This window comes from Clinocottus analis, unplaced genomic scaffold (genome assembly GCF_023055335.1).
Source record: "Clinocottus analis isolate CAN_PGR_092001 unplaced genomic scaffold, fCliAna1.0.p SCAF_13, whole genome shotgun sequence".
NCBI classification, from domain to species: Eukaryota; Metazoa; Chordata; class Actinopteri; order Perciformes; family Cottidae; genus Clinocottus; species Clinocottus analis.
Genome location: NW_027175854.1, coordinates 12501 through 34172, shown reverse-complemented (window position 1 = coordinate 34172; position 21672 = coordinate 12501). Strand labels below are relative to the sequence as shown.

At 48.8% G+C, this 21672-nt stretch overlaps 7 protein-coding genes across 12 annotated transcripts in view; 4 read left to right on the top strand and 3 right to left on the bottom strand.

The window, feature by feature from the left end:
• The window catches only part of pbdc1 (polysaccharide biosynthesis domain containing 1), a 95721-nt gene extending 75816 nt beyond the window's left edge, over positions 1–19905 (top strand). Inside the window, exon 7 of the mRNA XM_068573989.1 lies at positions 19895–19905. The gene's annotated coding sequence lies outside the window, so the exon portion shown is untranslated. The remainder of the gene's footprint in view (positions 1–19894) is intronic.
• On the bottom strand, positions 1105–2891 carry cox5ba (cytochrome c oxidase subunit 5Ba). Its single transcript, XM_068573616.1, has 4 exons — positions 2731–2891; positions 2273–2343; positions 1566–1665; positions 1105–1480 (listed from the first exon to the last, which is right to left on the bottom strand). Exons 1-4 carry the CDS (start codon positions 2825–2827, stop codon positions 1368–1370), a joined length of 381 nt encoding a protein of 126 aa, XP_068429717.1. The 5' UTR covers positions 2828–2891; the 3' UTR covers positions 1105–1367.
• Positions 3714–5960, bottom strand: npy8ar (neuropeptide Y receptor Y8a). 2 transcript variants are annotated; one of them, XM_068573612.1, is made up of 5 exons: positions 5937–5960; positions 5029–5496; positions 4680–4921; positions 4264–4410; positions 3714–4128 (listed from the first exon to the last, which is right to left on the bottom strand). In XM_068573612.1, exons 2-5 carry the CDS (start codon positions 5335–5337, stop codon positions 3732–3734), a joined length of 1095 nt encoding a protein of 364 aa, XP_068429713.1. In that variant the 5' UTR covers positions 5338–5496; positions 5937–5960; the 3' UTR covers positions 3714–3731. The 2 variants fall into 2 exon arrangements, with proteins under 2 accessions (XP_068429713.1, XP_068429712.1); XM_068573611.1 differs by lacking the exon at positions 5937–5960 and adding an exon at positions 5642–5682.
• actr1b (actin related protein 1B) lies at positions 6772–12340 on the top strand. Its single transcript, XM_068574277.1, has 11 exons — positions 6772–7073; positions 7993–8057; positions 8280–8355; positions 8693–8818; positions 8906–9030; positions 9096–9312; positions 9388–9480; positions 9564–9738; positions 9856–9917; positions 10180–10220; positions 10652–12340. Exons 1-11 carry the CDS (start codon positions 7026–7028, stop codon positions 10752–10754), a joined length of 1131 nt encoding a protein of 376 aa, XP_068430378.1. The 5' UTR covers positions 6772–7025; the 3' UTR covers positions 10755–12340.
• abraxas1 (abraxas 1, BRCA1 A complex subunit) lies at positions 12959–18893 on the bottom strand. Of its 4 annotated transcripts, XR_011077351.1 has the most exons (11): positions 18222–18776; positions 18013–18103; positions 17888–17924; positions 17702–17768; positions 17391–17587; positions 17014–17133; positions 16582–16666; positions 16375–16489; positions 15994–16205; positions 13679–13764; positions 12959–13228 (listed from the first exon to the last, which is right to left on the bottom strand). XR_011077351.1 is itself a non-coding variant. In XM_068573610.1 (9 exons), exons 1-9 carry the CDS (start codon positions 18861–18863, stop codon positions 15949–15951), a joined length of 1050 nt encoding a protein of 349 aa, XP_068429711.1. In that variant the 5' UTR covers positions 18864–18893; the 3' UTR covers positions 15815–15948. The 4 variants fall into 4 exon arrangements, 3 of the variants coding, with proteins under 3 accessions (XP_068429711.1, XP_068429709.1, XP_068429710.1); XM_068573610.1 differs by lacking the exons at positions 12959–13228; positions 13679–13764; positions 18222–18776 and adding an exon at positions 18783–18893 and having other exon boundaries at positions 15815–16205; XM_068573608.1 differs by lacking the exons at positions 12959–13228; positions 13679–13764 and having other exon boundaries at positions 15815–16205.
• Positions 13092–15689, top strand: marchf5l (membrane-associated ring finger (C3HC4) 5, like). Of its 2 annotated transcripts, none has more exons than XM_068573615.1 (7): positions 13092–13165; positions 13698–13771; positions 13976–14178; positions 14322–14452; positions 14568–14739; positions 14809–14975; positions 15167–15689. In XM_068573615.1, the coding sequence occupies exons 2-7, from the start codon at positions 13743–13745 to the stop codon at positions 15329–15331; spliced, it is 867 nt and encodes a 288-aa protein (XP_068429716.1). In that variant the 5' UTR covers positions 13092–13165; positions 13698–13742; the 3' UTR covers positions 15332–15689. The 2 variants fall into 2 exon arrangements, with proteins under 2 accessions (XP_068429716.1, XP_068429715.1); XM_068573614.1 differs by lacking the exon at positions 13092–13165 and adding an exon at positions 13365–13405.
• The window catches only part of LOC137783722 (glycerol-3-phosphate acyltransferase 3-like), a 4862-nt gene continuing 2208 nt past the window's right edge, over positions 19019–21672 (top strand). The window contains exons 1-5 of the mRNA XM_068573988.1: positions 19019–19041; positions 19618–19771; positions 19860–19923; positions 20543–20822; positions 21576–21650. Of these exons, the coding sequence (XP_068430089.1) occupies positions 19628–19771; positions 19860–19923; positions 20543–20822; positions 21576–21650 (563 nt within the window). The 5' untranslated portion in view covers positions 19019–19041; positions 19618–19627. The remainder of the gene's footprint in view (positions 19042–19617; positions 19772–19859; positions 19924–20542; positions 20823–21575; positions 21651–21672) is intronic.

The following is a 21672-nucleotide window of genomic DNA, read 5'->3' as shown; positions in this document are numbered from 1 at the left end:
TCTGTTCCAATAATAAAGTTGAGGTTTCACACAGCGCCAGGCCGCTTGCTTTCACTGTTTAACTGGCGGAGAGAGAAGAGAGAAAGAAGAGAGAGACACCGAGGCGAGATGTGATTGGATGGAGAGCGTTAAAGCAGCGTTCTCGGCCAGTGACAGCTCGCTGGCCTGAGCAGACAGCAGACAGAAAGCCATGAGGAACAGACAGAAGCTGCTCAATGAGAAAACAAGCTAATAGGAAAAATTAATTATAATACATGCAGTGTATTTGTGAAAAACAATTACATTATAAAATAGATATAACTTTTAATTATTAAAACAATTTTTTCCAGTCTCCTGTCTGTTTCTGGTGGCTTTATGTCTGCTAGAATGCTCTGATTTACCTCTTTATTTTTTTATTTATACCTCTCTCTTCGGTGTGTTCCTTATAGACCTTGCACGTTGTACACACACTCCAGCACTTAAGGTGGCGCTGTATGCACCTAGTCAAGTTGGTTGCGCTACTTTAACTTGTAGAAGAAGAACACTTTATATTGTAGAGTAAAATGAAAGAATCTGTAGCTGCAGACTCTTCCCTGTGGACTCTGGTGGTGCATCTCACCCTGCTTGTGAGACATGCGCAATGGAAACTAGAAAGCAGGTCTGCTTAGCGCCCCCCTCCATGCTCGTGGTGGTGCAGTGGAGAGATTAGACTTGAACCCTTTTAGTGCGGCGCATGTCGCCGGCGACAAAGTAACATGCACACAGGATGCAAAAATAATTTGACTGTAACTCCGCTCGGTGATCAGCTATTAAACAGCACAGCAGCGTTGTGACATAACCCACCGCCCGCCACTGATACATATACATCTCTTGTGTACGTCTTCAATGTTTCCTTCATGTTGTGGTTTTTATCCTCAAGTAAGCTATGAAAGCTTTTAAATGATCGCAAACTCTGACACTGTGAGCTGTAAATAAACACTTTGTTTACTGATGTTTACTTGTTTCTTCAGATAAACGCTTCTTGTGTAGTGTGGCGCCTCCTGTGGCCTGAAGTGGTAGTGATTCATCAGGGTGCCTTCAGAAAACCTCAACTTTATTATTGGAACAGAAGAGGTGAAGACATCAGAACTCTCAGGAGACTTTATTGGAACAGAAGAGGTCGGTGGACCCAGTGGAACGTTGTACAGGATTTGAGGTAAACGTCAGTTAAATGAAGGTTTCAGAAAACACATGTGGTCCCTGTGGAACTGCTGACATGTAAAGCAGAGACTGATGAGGTCAGCGGGTCCACCGAGGAGGAGGACACAACAAGGAGCGATTGAACGATGACTCGCGGCTCCAGGAAGTAGCCGGAGCCGAAGGAAGAGAAGCAGACACGGCGGGAGGAGCTAGTGGGGGAGCTCATGGGCCACCAGCTGGTAGTGGGACCCACAGGACGGGCAGCGCTGGGCCTCGCCCTCATGCAGCCAGAACCAGACCACGGCCGTGTTGTCCTCTTCACCTGCACACAGGACACACACGTTAGAGCTGCAGAGACCAGCTGCTGCTGCTGGGAACACATGACCACAAGGACAGGAAGCACCTACACACGCATCCCACAATCCTCTTGTTGGTGATGGAGGGGACCAGGTGCGGGTCGGCCTTGGAGCCCGCGTACTCCTTGGGCTTCATCATGCTGTAGGGGTCCTGCAGAGGAGCACTCAGTGGTTACGTCATCTCAGTCTGAACACACGTGTGTCATATGGAGAGGATTTCATCACCGTGACAACATCGCTTCTAGAGGAACGACCACAGGCCGGATCCTTCAGGACCAGAGTCCTCATGAGGACCCCCATCTGTTCAGTCTGATGGGGCTCCTTATGAGGACTAAACAGATGGGGTCCTCGAGAGGACCAAACAGATGGGGTCCTCTAGAGGACTAAACAGATGGGGTCCTCGAGAGGACCAAACAGATGGGGTCCTCTAGAGGACTAAACAGATGGGGTCCTCTAGAGGACCAAACAGATGGGGTCCTCTAGAGGACCAAACAGATGGGGTCCTATAGAGGACTAAACAGATGGGGTCCTCGAGAGGACCAAACAGATGGGGCTCCTTATGAGGACCAAACAGATGGGGTCCTCTAGAGGACCAAACAGATGGGGTCCTCTAGAGGACCAAACAGATGGGGTCCTCTAGAGGACTAAACAGATGGGGTCCTCGAGAGGACTAAACAGATGGGGTCCTCGAGAGGACTAAACAGATGGGGTCCTCGAGAGGACTAAACAGATGGGGTCCTCTTGAGGACTGGGCTTACCGTGCCCTCCTTCATGGCCTTCATGATGACCTTCTCCAGCCCGGTAGCTTGCTCCTCGTCTGTAGGAATCCCTGTAACACAAGTTCACAGAGTGTGATGGAGGAGAAGCGGGAACACGGAGCAGTGAACCGGAAGCTCATGGCTCAAGCTGCGGGAGGAAAGCTCTTCTGACGGGAACAGACCAGGAAGCTGCTGGAGGCTAGAATATCACAATAATAACAGAATATAGAAACACGGCATTCCCTCTCAGTGAGAGCTTTAGCTTCCTGACATGGAGGACTCGTCTTCCTGCTCTACAACCTACACAGGTGACACAAACACGAGTTCTACTTAAAACAACAGAGGTCTGAATGGAGTCCGGCCTGCTGGTCGCGCCGTGTGGAGCTCTTCCTCCAGTAGCTAGCTAGCGGCTCTCACAGCGGATGTCACCCGGATCCCCTCGGACTCTGGGGCCTCACCTCCAGCCGCCATGCCGCGGGTCACAGCGGGCAGCGGGGCCGCGCGACGGGGCGCGAGAGCTCTGACGGCCGAGCGGAGCAGTAACCTTGCAGCCATTTCTCCTTCTGTTTGTCAGCGGAAACTGAGCGCGCTCTGATGACGTCAGTATTTATAGACGTGTCGCGGGCTTCTTCTTCTTCTTCTTCTTCGTTTAGGTTTATCGGCGGTTAGTAAACAACAGTTTGGAGCACTAGCGCCACCACCTGGTGAGGAGGAAGATCAGGATGTGTAGCACTTGTCTTATAAAAAATAAAATAACAAAAAACAAACCAACGCCAAAACGACACTCGTAATAACTTTATTGTGAGTAACATTCTGAACATATGGATGAGTGTAAATAAGTGTTTTCTATTAATACAAAATACTCTTTTCATTAATAAACCCACATGTGTTCCTTGTTGGTCTTAAAGAGTCAAGGTGATGAATGACCTTCAGGTTGAGGCTCCCAACACCTGTTTTTACCATTTTACAAATTCATAGTTTTCAAACATTCCAGTGTCCTGTGTCAACTGAACATAAAATAATGGAACGAGGAAAGGATGCAACTTTAAGATCCAAGGGACTCCTGGAGGCATGTCATGTATTACTTTTATCATTTATTGTCTAGTTTGAGGTAATGTGTAACTTGAATAAACTTTAAATTAAATGATTGAAAGAAAGAAAACAGTGTGAAAGATGATGTTACAGCTCCATGGAGTTCAGAGTGGAGCGCCTGAAGGTCAACCAGCATCCTGAAGAAGAGACGATGCTGAAACTTTCCTCTGAGCAGAAAAGAAGGCATCTATAATAACAACATCTCTCATAGACTTTATTGTGTTATAACCAACATATTGCGGCATATTCATAACTCTTCAGTGTTGAAACCTTTCACAGGAAAACAAGGAGTAAAAAATAACATAAAACACACAACAACGTGCTCCAGTTGCACACACACACACACACACACACACACACACACAGACTAGCTAATCTCCGTTGTGTGTGACGTTCTGGTGAGGGAGGAGGCCTTCGTGGTGCCTTCGCTGCCCACGGTGGAGAGCGGGACGCTGGCGTAGCTCTCGGCCGGCCGGCCGACACAGCGGCAGCGCCGCAGCGTGGCCTTCACTTCCCTCTGGAAGTTGCTGTTGAGGAAGCCGTACACGACGGGGTTCACGCAGGTGGAGGCCATGGCCGACAGGTGGCAGGCGGAGAAGACGGCGTCGTGATGGCAGGCGGGCAGGGCCTGGTGGTGCCAGTCAAACAGCGTGTTGAAGACGTTGAGCGGCAGCCAGCACAGCGCGAAGGCGACCACGATGGCCGCCAGCATGGCGTTGATCCTCTGGGCGCCCCGAGGCCTCCGGCTGCGATCCAGCATGTCCCTGCACAACACCGCAGGACGTCATCACACAAAGCTCTGGAAATATCACACACGACCTACGGCTACGTCACCACATGGAGAGAAGTCGACACGCCATCTTTATATCAGAAAGAAAGTAAAATGAGCAGAAATAGACCTGCGTCGCCTCAGGCGGAGGAAGATCCGGAGGTAGCAGAGGAGCACCAGCAGCAGAGGCAGGAAGTACTGGAAGAGCAGCAGGGAGGTGGTGTAGGCCAGGCGGTGCTGCTCCGAGGGCCACTGCTCCATGCAGATCACATGGTCCCTGCAACACACTGCAGTCAGCTCCACCATCCATCCAACCATCCAGACATCCATCCAGACATCCAGACATTCATCCATCCATCCATCCATCCATCCATCCAGACATCCATCCATCCATCCATCCATCCATCCATCCAGACATTCATCCATCCATCCATCCATCCATCCATCCATCCATCCATCCAGACATTCATCCATCCATCCAGCAGACACAATAGTTTCCTGAGCTCTGGAGGACCAAACACACTTCTCGGTCCCATCACAGCTCACCTGAAGGGGCCGGCGGGCAGGCTGATGTTCTGGAAGGGGTCGTTGGTGAGGATGTTGAAGGAGAGGAAGGGCAGCGAGATGAAGCAAGCCACCAGCCACGTCAACCCCACGGCCAGGTAGCACTGTCCGGCTGCCGGGGACCAGCCGGTGGGACGCAGGATGAGCTGGTGGCGCTCCAGAGCGACCAGCACCAGAGAGAAGACCGAGACGCTCACGGACACGCACTGGACGAAGGGCGTCACCTGGTGGACAGGTGGAGGGCCGGTTCGATGTACCAGTGTGAGTGTGTATGTGTGTGTGTGTGTGTGTGTGTGTGTGTGTGTGTGTGAGAGTGTGAGTGAACACTGACCTTACACAGGACCTCCCCCAGCACCCAGCGGTCCATCAGTGTGTATATGATGGTGACAGGAAGACACACCACGCTCATGAGGATGTCGGAACACGACAGGTTGCCGATCAGGATGTTGGTGACGTTGCGTTGCTCCTGTTGCCGGGCGACGATGAACACCAGGCCCGCGTTGCCGATCAACCCGACTGCAACGACGGCGCTGTACGCCACGACCAGGAACGTGGCCCCGCCTACCGACGGCAAACACTGAGAGGTGGCCGTCCAATTAGAGGCCTTCCTGATATCCGAGAGGCCGCTGCCGTTGGACATGGCGGAGAGGCTGAGCCCCGAGGTCGAGCCGGTCCTCGAGAGGTCAGGAGGAGGCTGCAGAGGAACCGGATCCTTCCTTTAGTCGTCTCTTGTTCTCACTCGTGAGGTTTGGGCTGAGGAGACGTCGTCCTCTTTCTCCTTCACTGCATCTCTGTTTGCCTGAAACACAGAAACAAACTGAGAATAAAGGAGGTGGGGGAGGGAGGGGAGGGGGGAAGGGGGGGGGGGCTCTCTGGAGAAAACGACACCAAAATGAAGGAAAACAGAATATCAATATTAATATACTGGTGATTCTTTTTTTTACCTGCTGAGACCACCAGTTCATCTCCACCAGTTCATCTCCACCAGTTCATCTCCACCAGTTCATCTCCACCAGTTCATCTCATGCTCTGTTCCTCACTAACAGCTGGAAGAGCAAATCCAGCTGCTGGGACTCGTTTGAGAGGAAGAGGAAGAAGAGGAGGAAGAGGAGGAGGAAGAAGAGGAGGAGGAGGAAGAGGAGGAAGAGGAGGAGGAAGAAGAGGAGGAGGAGGAAGAGGAGGAGGAAGAAGAGGAGGAAGAGGAAGACTGAAGAAAACAAGACGGAGCGCTGAACTCACCTGCTGTCGATCTGCGGTCAGACGAGAGTCATGTGACCAGAGAGAGAGAGAGAGAGAGAGAGAGAGAGAGAGAGAGACTGGGCAGACACACACACACACACTGTATCTGGGTCAGCCGGTGTGCGTCTCTGTATCTGTAGTGTGTGATGCGTTCAGGTGTCTGATCATATTTAAACATATCGTCTGCTGCCAAACAACCATGAAGGACCAATGAAACCAGTGAACACATGAAGGACCAGTGAAACCAGTGAACACATGCTGAGTGATGGGACTGAGGGAGCAGTTGCCATAGAAACAAAGACTTTAGCTCTGGGATGCTTTATGAGGTTCTGACGTCAGAATGATGGACATAATAACAGAAACAGCTGGCAGTGTAACAGCAATACAAGTGACGTCATCCATTTGAACGTAACCCTCTCTAAAAGATCGTGAACTTTATGACGTCACCAGGTGTACACCTAATTAACTGGACATCAGTGACGTTGTGGTGGAGTTGTTAGACTGACACCTAGTGGTGACCAGACACACTGCAGCCATCACTGCACAGCACAGCAGCCATTCATATATCATGGGCTCAGGTTCACATTATTGATTTATTTCGTGTGAGGTGTATGGAAGACCCCCCCCAAAAAAAGTCAAATTTTTTTTTTGGTCCTAATTTTCTTTGTATTTCTTTTTGGTCTTCTTTTTTTTTGGTCCTAAGTTGTTGTTTTTTTGTCCTAATTTTTGGGTGGCGGAAATGGGCTTCCATATTCCATTTAAATGTATATATTTTATTGTCAGTTTTAAAGGATTAAATATAGCTTCACAGGGTTTGTTTTTAGGGCTTCATAGGAAACCTGCTCTCTGATGCAGCCTCCGGAGCACAAGGGGGCGCTGATGCGCCACTAAACTGGAAGCTGGGTCGTAACACGAGAAGAAGAAAGCGGAGGAGAAGAAGGGGAAGGAGAAGAAGAGAGGAGGACCAGCCGTCAGCAGCACAGAGAGCAGCGGAGACATCACACTCTTCTCTTCCAGGTTTAACACACACCAGAAGACTCGGAGACTCACACGGATCGATAGACACGGATCGATACGTCACTGTCCGTCATGGAGTCATATGACATTTTAGCTAATCAGCCCGTTGTCATCGATAATGTGAGTATGGTGACGTCACCATCCACACCCTAACCGAGGCCGCTGGGAGTCCCTGCTAGCCGCTAGCTCAGCTGCTAGCTGGTGTTGTTGTGTTAGAGCAGAAGAACAGGTGTCAGGCTCAAAGGTCATAGGTCATGCGACCTGCAGCGGGTCCTGGAGTTAGATAACCCGTTATCAGTAAAACAATAACAAAGCTAGCAGCTAGCTACAGCTGCAGCTAGCTACTGCTTTGTTGGGTTAGCTATACATGCTACACATGTTATATACATAATACACATGCTATACATTATACAAATAATACACATGGTATACATAATACACATGCTATATCTAATACACATACTACATATAAAAATACACATATTACACATGCTACACATGCTGTACATAATACACACAATATACATCATACAAATAATTCACATGCTATACACATGCTACATATCCTACACATGCTACACATAATACAAATGCTATACATAATACACATGCTATACACATGCTACATATCCTATACATACTACACATAAGATGTGTAATGATGCATATTACTGCTGCAGATGTTCTCTAGACAAGACTTTCAGTGCTCCACCGGATCTAAAGACTCTATTGAGGTGGAGGAAAACACATTCAACTTCAGGAGATACCTACATCTCACTGGACAAGATCTGGGTCAGGGCTAGGGGAGTCTGGGTTAGAGTTTGAGGGGTCTGGGTCTAGGTTAGTTGGATCAGGGTCTGGGTCAGGGGGGTCTGGGTCTAGCCCGCTCGTCATGGTGTCCAGGACAAAGCAGCTGTTGAGAGAGAAATGTGGAGCTCAGTGGTTCAGTCATGAGTTGTGATGCCGGAGGCGGCGGGCTGCGTCTCATGACCTCTCTGCTGCTCCTTGCTCATAACTGTCATGTCTTCTCTCCCTTCAGGGTTCAGGGGTTATCAAAGCCGGTTTTGCCGGGGACCAGATCCCCAAATACTGCTTCCCTAACTAGTAAGTGCTGCTTGCCTCTGATAACACTAACTCTTTGTCTTTAAATGCAGAAACAGTTGCGCCGAGTTTCACATTGTTTATTTTCTCTGACCAACGGTGTAGATCCTGCTGTTTGTATACAAATGTTAAATAATAATAATTATAATAATAATACTGTCATTGAAACAGGCTGGTGTCTACAGATGTTTTACTTAAAGTGACATGTGTGTGTGTGTGTGTCAGTGTGGGCCGTCCGAAGCATGTGCGCGTGATGGCAGGCGCCCTGGAGGGAGACCTTTTCATCGGGCCCAAGGCCGAGGTAATAATCCGTCTGTGTGATGCTGAAGCCAATCACAGACTTTGTTTCTCCAGAACACAGTTCATGTTATATTTAACTTGTTTCTTTCAGGGTTTGTACATAGGTGATAAAGTAGTTCATGAGTTGACGGATAATTCCAACTGCTCCTCGTCATTGAGGTTCATAACCATTCAGTTAGTTTGTTGGTTCCTCGTTTTCAGAGAATAAAGAACCCAACAGATTGGAGAGTTAAAGTCTGCATTACTGCTCCGAGTAGGATGCTGAGAGAACTCTTCTGGAGGTCTCTCTATGAGAAGGAAGCCTTTGGGAACTCTTCATGAGGTCTGTTTCCCAACAGGAACACAGAGGCTTGCTGTCGGTCCGCTACCCGATGGAGCACGGCATCGTGAACGACTGGAACGACATGGAGAGGATCTGGCAGTACGTTTATTCCAAAGAGCAGCTGCAGACTTTCTCTGAGGAGGTGAGCTCCTTCTCCTTCTGGTCACATGGTCACGAGGTCACAGGCTCGGCAGATGTCAGACGACCTCTTTCTGCTCCCCTCCCGTAGCATCCTGTGCTGCTGACTGAAGCTCCTCTGAACCCCAGCAAGAACCGGGAGAAGGCTGCAGAGGTTTTCTTTGAGACCTTCAACGTTCCCGCGCTCTTCATCTCCATGCAGGCCGTCCTCAGCTTGTGAGTTCCTCGTCCTGTGTCTGGTGGTGATGGTGGGTACTCGTGGCTGACGGGTGTGTTTGCAGGTACGCCACCGGTCGCACCACCGGCGTGGTCTTGGACTCGGGGGACGGCGTGACTCACGTGGTTCCGATCTACGAGGGCTTCGCCATCCCTCACTCCATCATGCGTGTGGACATCGCCGGCAGAGACGTGTCGCAGTACCTCCGTCTGCTGCTGCGCAAGGAAGGACACAACTTCAACACGTCGGCTGAGTTCGAGGTGGTCCGCACCGTCAAAGAGGTGAGCGCCGCCGCGAGTCAAGGTCGTGTTCTTTCTCGCGGATCCTCGGTCTGATCGATGCGTCTCTCTCTGCAGCGAGCCTGTTATCTGTCTCTCAACCCGCAAAAGGACGAGACTTTAGAAACGGAGAAGGCCCAGTACGTCCTGCCCGACGGGAGCACTTTAAAAGTAAGTTGTTGGTTAACGACTTCCACGTAGACCTCCTCCCCGTCCGGCCGATCGCTAACCCAGAGACCTGACCCCTCCTTTAGATCGGCCCGGCCAGGTTCCGCGCTCCAGAGCTGCTGTTCAGACCCGACCTGATCGGAGACGAGAGCCTGGGGATCCACGAGGTGCTGGCCTACGCCATCCAGAAGTCTGACATGGACCTGCGCCGCACACTGTTCAACACCATCGTGCTGTGCGGCGGCTCCACGTTAATCAAAGGTGAAGAGTCATGGGAATCTATTGGTCTACATGTGCATGACCCCTGGACGCTTCCTCACACTTCCCTGGCCGCTCACAGCCCGGCTGCAGGTCCTGATCAGGTCTCTTCTCTTTCAGGCTTTGGGGAACGACTACTGACTGAAGTCAAGAAGCTCGCTCCCAAAGACGTGAAGATCAAGGTGGGTCCAGGTCCAGGTTCTGGTTTGAGTCTCATGGCGCCTCTTCTTCTGCTGGTTCATGTCTCTCTGATCACACCAGTGTGTGTGGATGTGTGTTTACCTTGAAGTAACTCTTTCTTTAAAAGCAGCTTTTGATCTGAACGGAGACGGTTCGGTTTGGGCCTCTTTTCCCACAAAGTGTCTGTTCATTATGAGATTATGACTCCATTACAGATTATGAATGTGATGCATTTACTGACCCATGGCTTTGCTCTTCCTCCAGATCTCCGCTCCCCAAGAGAGGCTCTACTCCACATGGATCGGGTAAGACTTCATTTTAGTTTCTGGGTCAGACCTGGACCTCAGACTGGGGCTCTGGGATCACGTGACCAGTTTGTTTGAGCTCTGGGGTAAAACCTTCAAAGTGAAGCAGTGTTCCTGCCACTAGTGAGTCGTTGAAGATCCAGGGTTTGAGGGTGTAGCTGTGTTGGGGTTGAGGGTGTAGCTGTGTTGGGGTTGAGGGTGTAGCTGTGTTGGGGTTGAGGGTGTAGCTGTGTTGGGGTTGAGGGTGTAACTGTGTTGGGGTTGAGGGTGTAACTGTGTTGGGGTTGAGGGTGTAGCTGTGTTGGGGTTGAGGGTGTAGCTGTGTTGGGGTTGAGGGTGTAGCTGTGTTGGGGTTGAGGGTGTAGCTGTGTTGGGGTTGAGGGTGTAGCTGTGTTGGGGTTGAGGGTGTAACTGTGCTGTGTTCCTACCAGCGGCTCCATTCTGGCCTCGTTGGACACCTTCAAGAAGATGTGGGTGTCAAAGCGAGAGTATGAAGAAGACCGAGCGCGTGCCATCCACAGGAAGACCTTCTAGTGGGACCCTCTGGTCCAGGACCCTCAGACCTCATCCTCCTCTCAGACTCCTATCAGCTCCGGGATCCTTTATCATCCTTCATCAACCGCTAATCCCCTTCCTCCTCCTCTCCCCCACCCTCCCACAGGAAGTCATGTCATGCCCCCCCTCCCCCTCCCCCCACCATAGGGCTGTCACTGTGGACATACTTCACTATCAGTCGTCCACTTGGAAGTATTTAAGCTCTGCAAGGCCTAAAACCTGATTGTTGTCTTTTTATTTTTTTGCTACTGTTTAAATTTCCATTCCAGACCGAAGATTTAGATTTTTATTTGTGTATTTTGTCGCCTTTCTTCCTGGAACCGTTAGTCCAGAGCAACGGTTTGCTGTACGAGCTGCCAGTGAAGGGTTGACTCTAACTGGTCTAAACCAGTTAAAGTCAACGCGCTTCACCTGCGGACCAGCTTGCTGTCATCACCTATTAAATGTCCGGCAGAAACGTGACATCACATGTTTGTGTGGAGGAGGAACAGTTTTGATTTCAAGTTTCCTCGTCACTAAGTTTTACAGCGATGCACACTGGAGGAAACTGTTATTAGAACTGTAAAGAGGCTCCACGCTCTGAACGCACAACAACTAGACCCTGAGATCAACCTCCATGTCTCTGCTTAGCTAAAGCCATGAACAGGCTGCACAGAGTTATTATCTAGACATACAGGTGCATTATCTAGTAGTACAGGTGTATTATTTAGTGATAGAAGTTGATTATCTAGTAATACATGTGTATTATTTAGTGATAGACGTTTATTATTTAGTAATACATGTGTATTGTCTAGTGATGGAGGTTAAATATCTAGTAATAAACCTTTGCTGCCTGTTCATCTGCAAAAACAAGAATCATACTTATGGATTCATGAAGGCTGTGATTGTCCAGGGTCGGGTTAGCATTAGCCCCATTTGCGTTAACCAAGTTAGCGTTAACCTGGTTAGTGTTAACCAGGGTTAGCGTTAACCTCGTTAGCGTTGACACGTTAGCGTTGACCTGACCCTGACCACAGCTCAACGTGTACTTCCTGCTTGTATGTAGAGGTGAAGGTGAGAGGTCGGTTCGGCTCCAGGAGGCTGCTGCTGTGCTAAAGTCTGTTTCTCTAAACTAACAGAGGCGACAAGAAAGAAGTTTGTGACCTAAAGTCAGAATGAGTTCCGGGTTAAAAATGCTTGATTTTCTTCTTTTAAATGTTTTTTTATGCATTCGGACGAACAAGTCGCTGTCCGAGTTCCCCCACTTGTCCTTTTGAGGTTTTACTCCAACGCATGTCGGTTAACGTTAATGTTGTACAGTTAAAGATGTGCAGGTGGGGAAGCACTGGTGGGAGTCTGGATCCTATGATTTCCCATGCTCTCGATGACAGTGAAGGGGTCGCGTCTGCTTCAAAGACAGGGGAGAAAGTTGTACGCCGCCCTCGGCCTTGTGTACAGTGGAACACTTTTCAAAAACAACGCCACAAAACCGTAAGAGAACAGACTCAAATGTACAATACGGTTTATTCAAGTGTTTGCTTTTACTTTTCGTAAATTCAAGATAATAAATAAGTTAATGGCTGCTTCTCGATGTGTCGTCACTTTCTGCAAACGTTGAGTTTTTACTTTGTCTGACTTCTATATTCATCACTTTATAAACTCTGAAATTATCTTTCATTAGTGAGTTGAATCCACAGCAGGAAAGGACTGCGTCAAGCTCACGCTAAACATTATGATCATGTCATCTGTTAATGAGAAACGATCAATTATCATTCAATTTGACTTTTTTTCTTTTACTTCATTAGGTTATGATGCAGGACGTTCTCTAGTGTTACCCCTATACTGTAAAGTAAAATATCTTAATAATATCACTGCTATGATCACATGTTAGAGTGACAGCTTTCTCAACATTATCATGGTATGGAATGTTTGTCGTGGATGTGGGATAAATTGTGTATGAACATTCTACAGAAATATAACAGTATATGAAATATAAAGTTTAATATAGAGTGTAATAATACAATAAGTATATACAAGAATACATCAACATGTATATCAAAGTATGTCATAATGATTGCTTTTGAAATGGATGTTATTTTCTGATTTATTTATTGTACAATAAGTTCATAAACAGGTGAATGACAACAGAAGAGTCTTTTGTACATTTACAAGGAGATGTAAATACTCTTTTTATAGCTACATATAGTATTGTTATTTAATTTAACATTCAGTTATAATGGCTTAACATTAAATTGTCAGATTTCCGACACGTTCTGAAGGCACCAAGCAGCGTCACAGCCGCCGACCAATCAGAGAGCCGCTCACAGCCTCGCTAGCCTGTAGCAGCTAACAGAAGTAGCTCTGGTTGAGCCGTGAACACATTCTGTCTTCGGGTAGATTCTCTTTTCCAGGTAGGACAGTTTTCATGTCTGTGAGTCCGTCTCTCTCCTGCTTCCGCCGCAGCAGACTGCGAGCTGGAACACGACTGACTAGTTTAGTTCACTCGTCAACTTTGGTGTTAAAGTATGTGAGTTAAAAACAACTAGCTCTTAGCATTAGCATGGGCGTGTAGCATTGGAGGAGGTGACGTAATGATGACGAACCGAAAGTCAGTTAACAATCGACTTCAGATAATCACGAACCTAATGCAGGTATTTGTTAGATCTTGTGAATCTACAAAGAGGTAAAGTTATCAACTGAAAAAAGATATTTCATGTTAAATATATAATGTTCTCTTCTAATGTAAACACCGTGTAGTACACGTGAAGTAATGAACAATTACATAATGTACTTATACTGCAAGTACAACTTTACTACTAAACAACCTGAGAGAGTACAAGTATAACATTAGTACTAAACATACATAAAAACCTGAGTACAAATACAGCATTGCTACTTGGGGGTTAGGGGTTAGATTATCTAACCTGTTGTCTTCATGTCCAGACGGCCTCATGGTGGCCTCCAGCAGACCGGCTCCTCTTCCTCATCATGGCCTTCACTGAGCAGCAGCCTGAGAAGTAAGACCACGCCTTAATGGCTCTCCACACACTTTACATGGTTCTCACTTCATAAACACATTGATTAATGTTGTTTTATTCAGTTGAATGAGATGTTTAAATGGAGATCTTATTGACTGTAGAGGTAATTGTGTGTGTGTGTGTGTGTGTGTGTGTGTGTGTGTGTGTGTGTGTGTGTGTGTGTGTGTGTGTGTGTGTGTGTAGACATTGTTGGGTGTGCTTTGCCACAGAGAGGGACGACCCCGGGTCAGAGTGGGTGAGCCCCTGCAGGTGCAGAGGTTGCACTAAATGGATCCACCAGTCGTGTCTGCAGCGCTGGCTGGACGAGAAGCAGAAAGGAAACGGGGGAGGAGCCGTTAGCTGTCCTCAATGTGGCACTGAGTACCAGATCACCTTCCCCAAGACGGGTAGGGACCCTTCAGGGGCCCAATAGCACGAGAACAAATACACGAGCAGAGAAAAGAAAACATGAAGACCACCCTGGCGCCCTAACCGTTGTGGGGTGCTTCAGAAGTCTGGTATGACATTCTGTGTTCCGGTGTCTCCTCAGGCCCGGTGGTGTACTTCCTGCAGCAGGTGGACCAGGCTCTCTCTCGGATCAGCCCCTTCGCGGCGGTGGGCGTGGTGGTCGGGACCGTGTACTGGTCCGCCGTCACATATGGAGCGGTGACTGTCATGCAGGTCCAAACAGCACATTGTAGGAATGATGCTTCTTTAGGGGGCGCTGCAGGCTCACTGTCATGTTGCTGCACCTCTAGAGGGCGCTGGAGGCTCACTGTGTCGTGTTGGCTTGCAGGTGGTGGGACACAAGAAGGGGCTGATGCTGATGGAGCGGGCCGACCCTCTGTTCCTCCTAATGGGGCTGCCCACCATCCCAGTGCTGCTGGTGCTGGGAAAGATGATCCGCTGGGAGGACGCAGTGGTGAGGCTGCTGCAGAGGTACTGCTGTAAGGGGACGCTGCCACCAGGTAAAGACCACACACACACGCCACTACAGCGTGTGTGTGTGTGTATCTCACACACACGTCCCCCCTCAGGCTCCAGGCGCTACCTGTCTCGGCTTCCTGCTGATGGCCTCGGGGCAGGAGACCACCTGTCCGTGTCTAGGACTCTGTGTGGAGCGCTGGTCTTCCCCTCCATCGCCGGGCTGGTGGGCCGGCTGCTGTTCAGACGGATGTCATCCAGCCTGCAGCGCACCCTGCTGGTGAGTCTCTGACTCCACGAGCCTCTGCAGGATCATGACATCTCGTTGTGCGTCCTCAGTGTGTGATCATGACATCTCGTTGTGCGTCCTCAGTGTGTGATCATGACATCTCGTTGTGCGTCCTCAGTGTGTGATCATGACATCTCGTTGTGTGTCCTCAGTGTGTGATCATGACATGTGTGCGTCCTCAGGGCGGCGTGGCTTTCGTGCTGGTGAAGGGGGTCCTGAAGGTGTACTTCAAGCAGCAGCAGTGCCTCATTCAGGCTCGCAGGAACATCCTGAACTTCCCCGAGAGCAGCGGCGACGCAGCGAGCCGAGCTGCAGACGAGGACACCGAGGACAGCGGAACCGAATGATGGAGGACGGAGAGTGACGAGCCAAAGAACCCACACCTCCATCCCAAAGGCCTTCACCCCGGGACTCTGCAGCAGCGCTCCCGGCTCTCTGGAGTCGACCCTGCGCTGTCTTCCTGCTCAATGGACTTCTGTGGAGGACGGGAAGAGTTTGTGTGTCTGTTAAAATAATCACAACGCTCTCAATGAAGAGGATCCATCTCAAGGATTCCCCACCCTGAAGGTCCGCTCCACCACGAGTCTAAACGACAGGATACTTAATGAGCCCCAGAGCTTCCCGCTGTTTGCATTTTCTCTGCCGAAACCTAATATCCTTGTTTTTCTTCTGTGAGAATCATTAAACGTCTCCTGGACACTTGAACCACCGAGACTGTTGATTTGTAGAAATGTACTTTACAGATAAACTTGCCTCATGTTAGCATGCGGACTGGCTAGTTAGCCATATCAGACCATGTTGATAGGCTAGTTATCCAATGTTAGCATGCAAGCAGGCTGGTTAGCCATACAACATGCTAATAGGCTAGTTAGCCTTATGTTAGCATGCTAAAAGGCTAGTTATGGGAAAAAATGACCTCAACGAGTGAATAAATAAAACACAGTTTGAATTAAAAAAAAGTGGTTTATTCTGAAGGCTGGCTCCTTCGTCGCTTCCTGTTTGTCCCCACCGGCGTGTCCTTCGGTCTCTTCGGCGTCCTGTGGGGACGCAGCGGGGACGCCAGTCCAAGAGCGACATCCTCTTCCTGTCTGGAGCCGTCAGGAACAGGAAACGCCTCCAGAGTCAAAGTGTGAGTGTGAAACAGAGGACAGCACAACAGGGACCTGAAGGCCTCGTGGAGGACCTGGTCCCTCTGGTCCGCTGGGTCACCTGGAGACAGACCTGAGTCACAACCGAGACAGAGACCTAAACCCTTGACTAAGACTTTATGTTTATGAACCACTTTTTAGGTTATAAATGGTTCTATTATCATGACTATTACTATTATTAATAATGTTAATCATCATTTCATTGTTTAAGTCTATAACTTGTAGTGATTAGTGTGTCAAACCTTTTCCTGCCTCACTCTTCTTCTTCTTCTCGCTAAGTTTCCTCCTGAGAGCTGAAATGTCCGTCTGCAGAGTTTCTACCAGACGTTCACTCTCCTCCAGCTTCCTGCACGCGCTCTGACCAACCAGAGAGAGATAGGAAGTAAGACAGGAAGTGACAACAAAAGGTGAGAGTGAGACAGGAAGTGACACCACGGGGGGAGTGAGACCTGCAGCTCCGCCTGCAGAGAGTCGTTCATGGCGTTCACGGCGCTCACGTCCCTCAGCAGCCCGCTGGAGGAGAAGAACTTGGAGCTGCAGCAGCAAAAGAAGAAGAAACAGCGTCACGTGATGCGTTCAAAGACCGAGTGAGAACAAAGACTTCTTCTCTCGTGTTCAGGTGAAGCAGCTCAGAGGAGCGTGAGCGCCACCTAATAAGTCTCTCCTCTCAGGGAGACACCTAGTGGTGGCTCGCAGAACTGCAGTCTGACGTTTGGCCGGATATGAAACTGATTATTATTATTATTATTATTATTATTATTATTATTATTATTATTATTATTATAATAATAATAATAAAGGTCTGACCTGGAGGTAACACAGGACACGGTAACACACATGCATCAGAGGAGCACCTGAAGGCCTCGCCAGCAGCAGCCTACCTGTGTTGGTCCATGGCGAGGTGGTAACCCGCCGCTGAGCACGGCGCCGACGCCTTCCAGTACGCCAGCTGCTCCAGTAAGCCCAGGTTGTTCACCAGCACGGGGACGTTCAGGAACTGCCTTCAGGACCACACGCAGGGCACGGGTCAGGAGTCTGCTCGACCTTTAACCTTTACAAGTCCTGACAGACCAGCTGCAGGACTCAACTCCCCAAAGTTTAGTAAAAGTCATGTAAACTAGTTTACAACTAGTTTACATGACTTTTACTAAACTTTGGGGTTTTATTTGTTTCCATGACTCTTCCAGGCCTGGAAACAACCATTTAAAAACTCCATGACCAGATTCCAGGTTCTCCATGGCGTGAGAACTTGTCGTACCGGCTGCGTGAGATGAAGGCGGCATACTCCATCTTGTGGGTGGAGCCTGTGGCCGTGAGCCTGCTGGGCGTCAGCAGCACAAAGATCATGTGAGGGTTGCAGAGCCGCGACTTCAGCTGCTCGTGCACCACTTTCTCCCTGAAGCTCATCTGCTGGCACGAGTTCCTGCGCTGCTTGTACCAGCCAATCACGTTCTCCTGCACACACACAGCAGCGTTCTTGTGAATGAATAAGCACAATATTTAAATACACACCATAAAACAAAGTTCCTTTAAAAGACACAGCTGAGTGTGATATTATTTCTTTTTCACCTGCTTGTTGTCGGCCAGGATCTTCTTCACAGCGCCGACGTTCACGTCTCCAACGCTGTTGTAGAAGCTGCAGACACACATATCATTCATTCATATATATATATATATATATATATATATATATATATATATATATATATATATATATATATATATATACACACATTAAAATCAGCAGGAACTCACTCGTTCAGCTTCAGGCAGCTGATGTGCTTCTGGATGTCTGGAAGAAATAAAAGTGTTTTATAAAGAGATGGCGAGGACACACACACACACACACACACACACACACACACACACACAAAACTCACTGTAGATCTCCTCGATGTGGATGTGGTCGGCCTGAGAGTCGCTGATGGTGACCTGCTCCTCCAGCTTGCTCTCTCCAAGGATCAGACCTTCCTGAAGAGACACACTTTAATAAAACATGTTCACACAAAGCAGCTCGTAGTGTGACATCTGTGGACAGGTGCGCGTGTGTGTGTGCGCGTGCGTGCGTGTGTACAGGTGGACCTGAGACCTGAACTGATGGGGTCCAGGTCTCAGTCAGAACCTGTTGCCTGGTCCATGTGGTGTACTTATTGATCATGAACATAATCAATATGTCATATGTCAGAAGTAAAACAGTCGTAATGAGTACAGATCTCTTGTCACGCTGGTGTTCATGAGGTTTCTCTCTCACAACAGTCGCTGCTTGCTTTACTTCTGTCGCCGAATTTCCCCGCGGACCCGCGCGCCTCTTACAATGCATTCAGTTTGAACTCATGAGCTGCGCGCACGCGTTCATACGCGCGGTCACGTTAAATGTGGAGATTTGTGAACGGAGTCTGGTGAGTCGAGGCTGCTAGGATTTTAAAAAAAAGTTGCACAAGGAGCGTGGCGGGAGTTTCTGCTCCGACAACAAACACGTGATCTCCTAAAACTACAAACAGGAAGCTCTCAACTAAACTATCCAACAACAACTAATCACTTTAAAATCATTAAATCACTGAGAAACTGCTGCTATTCGACGCCGTTCAGCCAGACTCCCGCAGCGGGCTGTGGACACGCCGGGCGGAAGCGTCCCGCGCGCGACTCTCACCACGTCAGAGTCCCGGTTCACGTGCTGGAAGGCCAGCGAGGAGAAGACGATGCCGGACAGCCGCACCGTGGGCTCCGCCATGTTGCTGCTGGGGACGCGGACGGGGATCTTCACGAGCGTCACTGAAGCGCAGTCAAAAACACAAGCTGCGCTTAACCGACGCATCGCGTCATCACGAGGCCGCGCGTCACTCTAACGGGGGCGTGGCTTAATCAACCCGCGGCTGCTCGGCTTCAGGACGTTAAACTGCGACTGTCAGGTATTTATTAATGACTTATGTATTACTACTATATGAGATATGTACAATTGTTGTTGTTTACTTTAGTGTAGACGAGATAACTCGGAGCTGTGGCGGAACGACTCGGTCTTTTCCGTCAGAGAACATAACGGATCCGGTTCTTCCTAAAAGTAGAAATACAACGAAGTACAAGTACACAAGTATAATAATCAGTACAAATACTCATCGTGTAAAACATCCCCTTTTCATAACTACATGTATGTCTTATGAATATTGAACTGCTTGTTCTGCTGTTTATTAATAAATAATGAACATATGTCACCAGATAATCATCAATATTTCCCAGTGAGAAGTTCTATGTATTGATGTATATGATTGTAAAGCCCTCCGAGGCAAATCTTGTATTTGTGATTTTGGGCTATACAAAATAAACTGAATTGAATTGAATTATACTGTTGTACTTCAGTGAAGTACTTTATAGTACTTAAATACATTCCACCAGTTAGAACAATCAACAGGTACTTTATTATAAATTGAATGTTTGTGAATGTAACTGGTGTGACTGGTCTCACTGGTCCCCTTGGTCCCCTGGTGCAGGGCTCTAGTGATGGAGGACTGGTGGCCTGTGGCGGTGGGCCTGGTGCAGGTGTGGCTCTCCGTGGTGGTCTTCCTCATCGTGCTGCCGGCCGTGTTGGGGCTCTCTCTGGGGGTCACCGGGCTCTACATCCGGGTGCTGGTCCACATCCTGGAGGTAAGGGACTGCAGCTGTTTCTCAACATGTTTGCACAGTGGTGAAACACGGCAGCGAGCACGGGGTCAAAGGTCGTCTGTGTTTGCAGTGGGCCACACTCCGGATCCAGAGAGGCCGGCAGCGTCCCAGTGACCCGGTGGCCCGGCCCCGCGGTGAGTCCAGGACCCGGTCCCATGCAGCATGACCAACACATGTGGATATGAACATATCGTGTGTGTGTGTGTGTGTGTGTGTGTGTAGGTGTGTGTGTGTGTGTGTAGATAAATAATTATATATACTGTATATGTGCATATATATATATATATATATATATATATATATATATATATATATATATATATATATATGTATATATATATATATATATATATATATATATATATATATATATATTTCTTCTTTTTTTTCATTGTCATCTCTGGTACAGTACTCTTATTAAACACTGAACTCCTATAAACTTCCTTTCCTTCAGCAACAGAGCGACCTGAATGAACCGTCTGTCAGAGCGCTCAGCTCCTCTGACGCAGCACGACCATCACATGAGTTCACCCTTAACCAGGCTGCAATTAAAACAGTCTGTGTATTGTGTGTGTGTGTGTGTATATATATATATATATATATATATATATATATATATATATATATATATATATATATATATATATATATATATATATATATATATATACACATTCTATATACAGTCACAACAGCTGGGTGCTGTGACTGTAACCCCTGGATGTAACCCTGGGTGCTGTGGTTGTGTCCCAGGGATCATTGATCGATCGGGCGGCTCGATGGAGGAGGCGGTGGGGCAGCTGAGGAACTCGGGGTCTCTGGAGTTTTCTTTGAGCGACGCCTTCTACTTCTACCGCAGAGGACTGGAGAGCATCGTGGACGACCAGGTGACCCAGCGCTTCTCCTCCGAGGAGCTGGACTCCTGGAACCTGCTCACCAGAACCAACCAGCACTTCCGCTACATCAGCCTCCGCCTCACCGTCATCTGGGGGGTCGGCGTCTTCGTACGTTACTGCATCCTGTTCCCCCTCAGGTCAGACCACAGGGTTTACAGAGGTCTGACACTACAGGGCCCTCTGGTTTACAGAGGTCTGACACTACAGGGCCCTCTGGTTTACAGAGGTCTGACACTACAGGGCCCTCTGGTTTACAGAGGTCTGACAGGGCCTCAGGGCCCTCTGGTTTACAGAGGTCTGGCACTACAGGGCCCTCTGGTTTACAGAGGTCTGACACTACAGGGCCCTCTGGTTTACAGAGGTCTGACACTACAGGGCCCTCTGGTTTACAGAGGTCTGACACTACAGGGCCCTCTGGTTTACAGAGGTCTGACAGGGCCTCAGGGCCCTCTGGTTTACAGAGGTCTGGCACTACAGGGCCCTCTGGTTTACAGAGGTCTGACACTACAGGGCCCTCTGGTTTACAGAGGTCTGACAGGGCCTCAGGGCCCTCTGGTTTACAGAGGTCTGGCACTACAGGGCCCTCTGGTTTACAGAGGTCTGACACTACAGGGCCCTCTGGTTTACAGAGGTCTGACAGGGCCTCAGGGCCCTCTGGTTTACAGAGGTCTGACACTACAGGGCCCTCTGGTTTACAGAGGTCTGACACTACAGGGCCCTCTGGTTTACAGAGGTCTGACAGGGCCTCAGGGCCGTAGTTCAGAACTGGATCCTGTGTCCACGTTAATCACATTAAACGGATCCAGGTCAGAACAAAGAGTCGTTGACATCTTTTCAGTGTGAATCTATTCATTGATTATTGATAAACATCAGCTGGTCTCTTCCTTCAGGATCACACTGGCCGGCATCGGCCTGTCGTTACTCGTGATCGGAACCAGTCTGGTTGGACTTCTGCCTGAGAGCAGGTACGCAACACTGTAGGCAGAT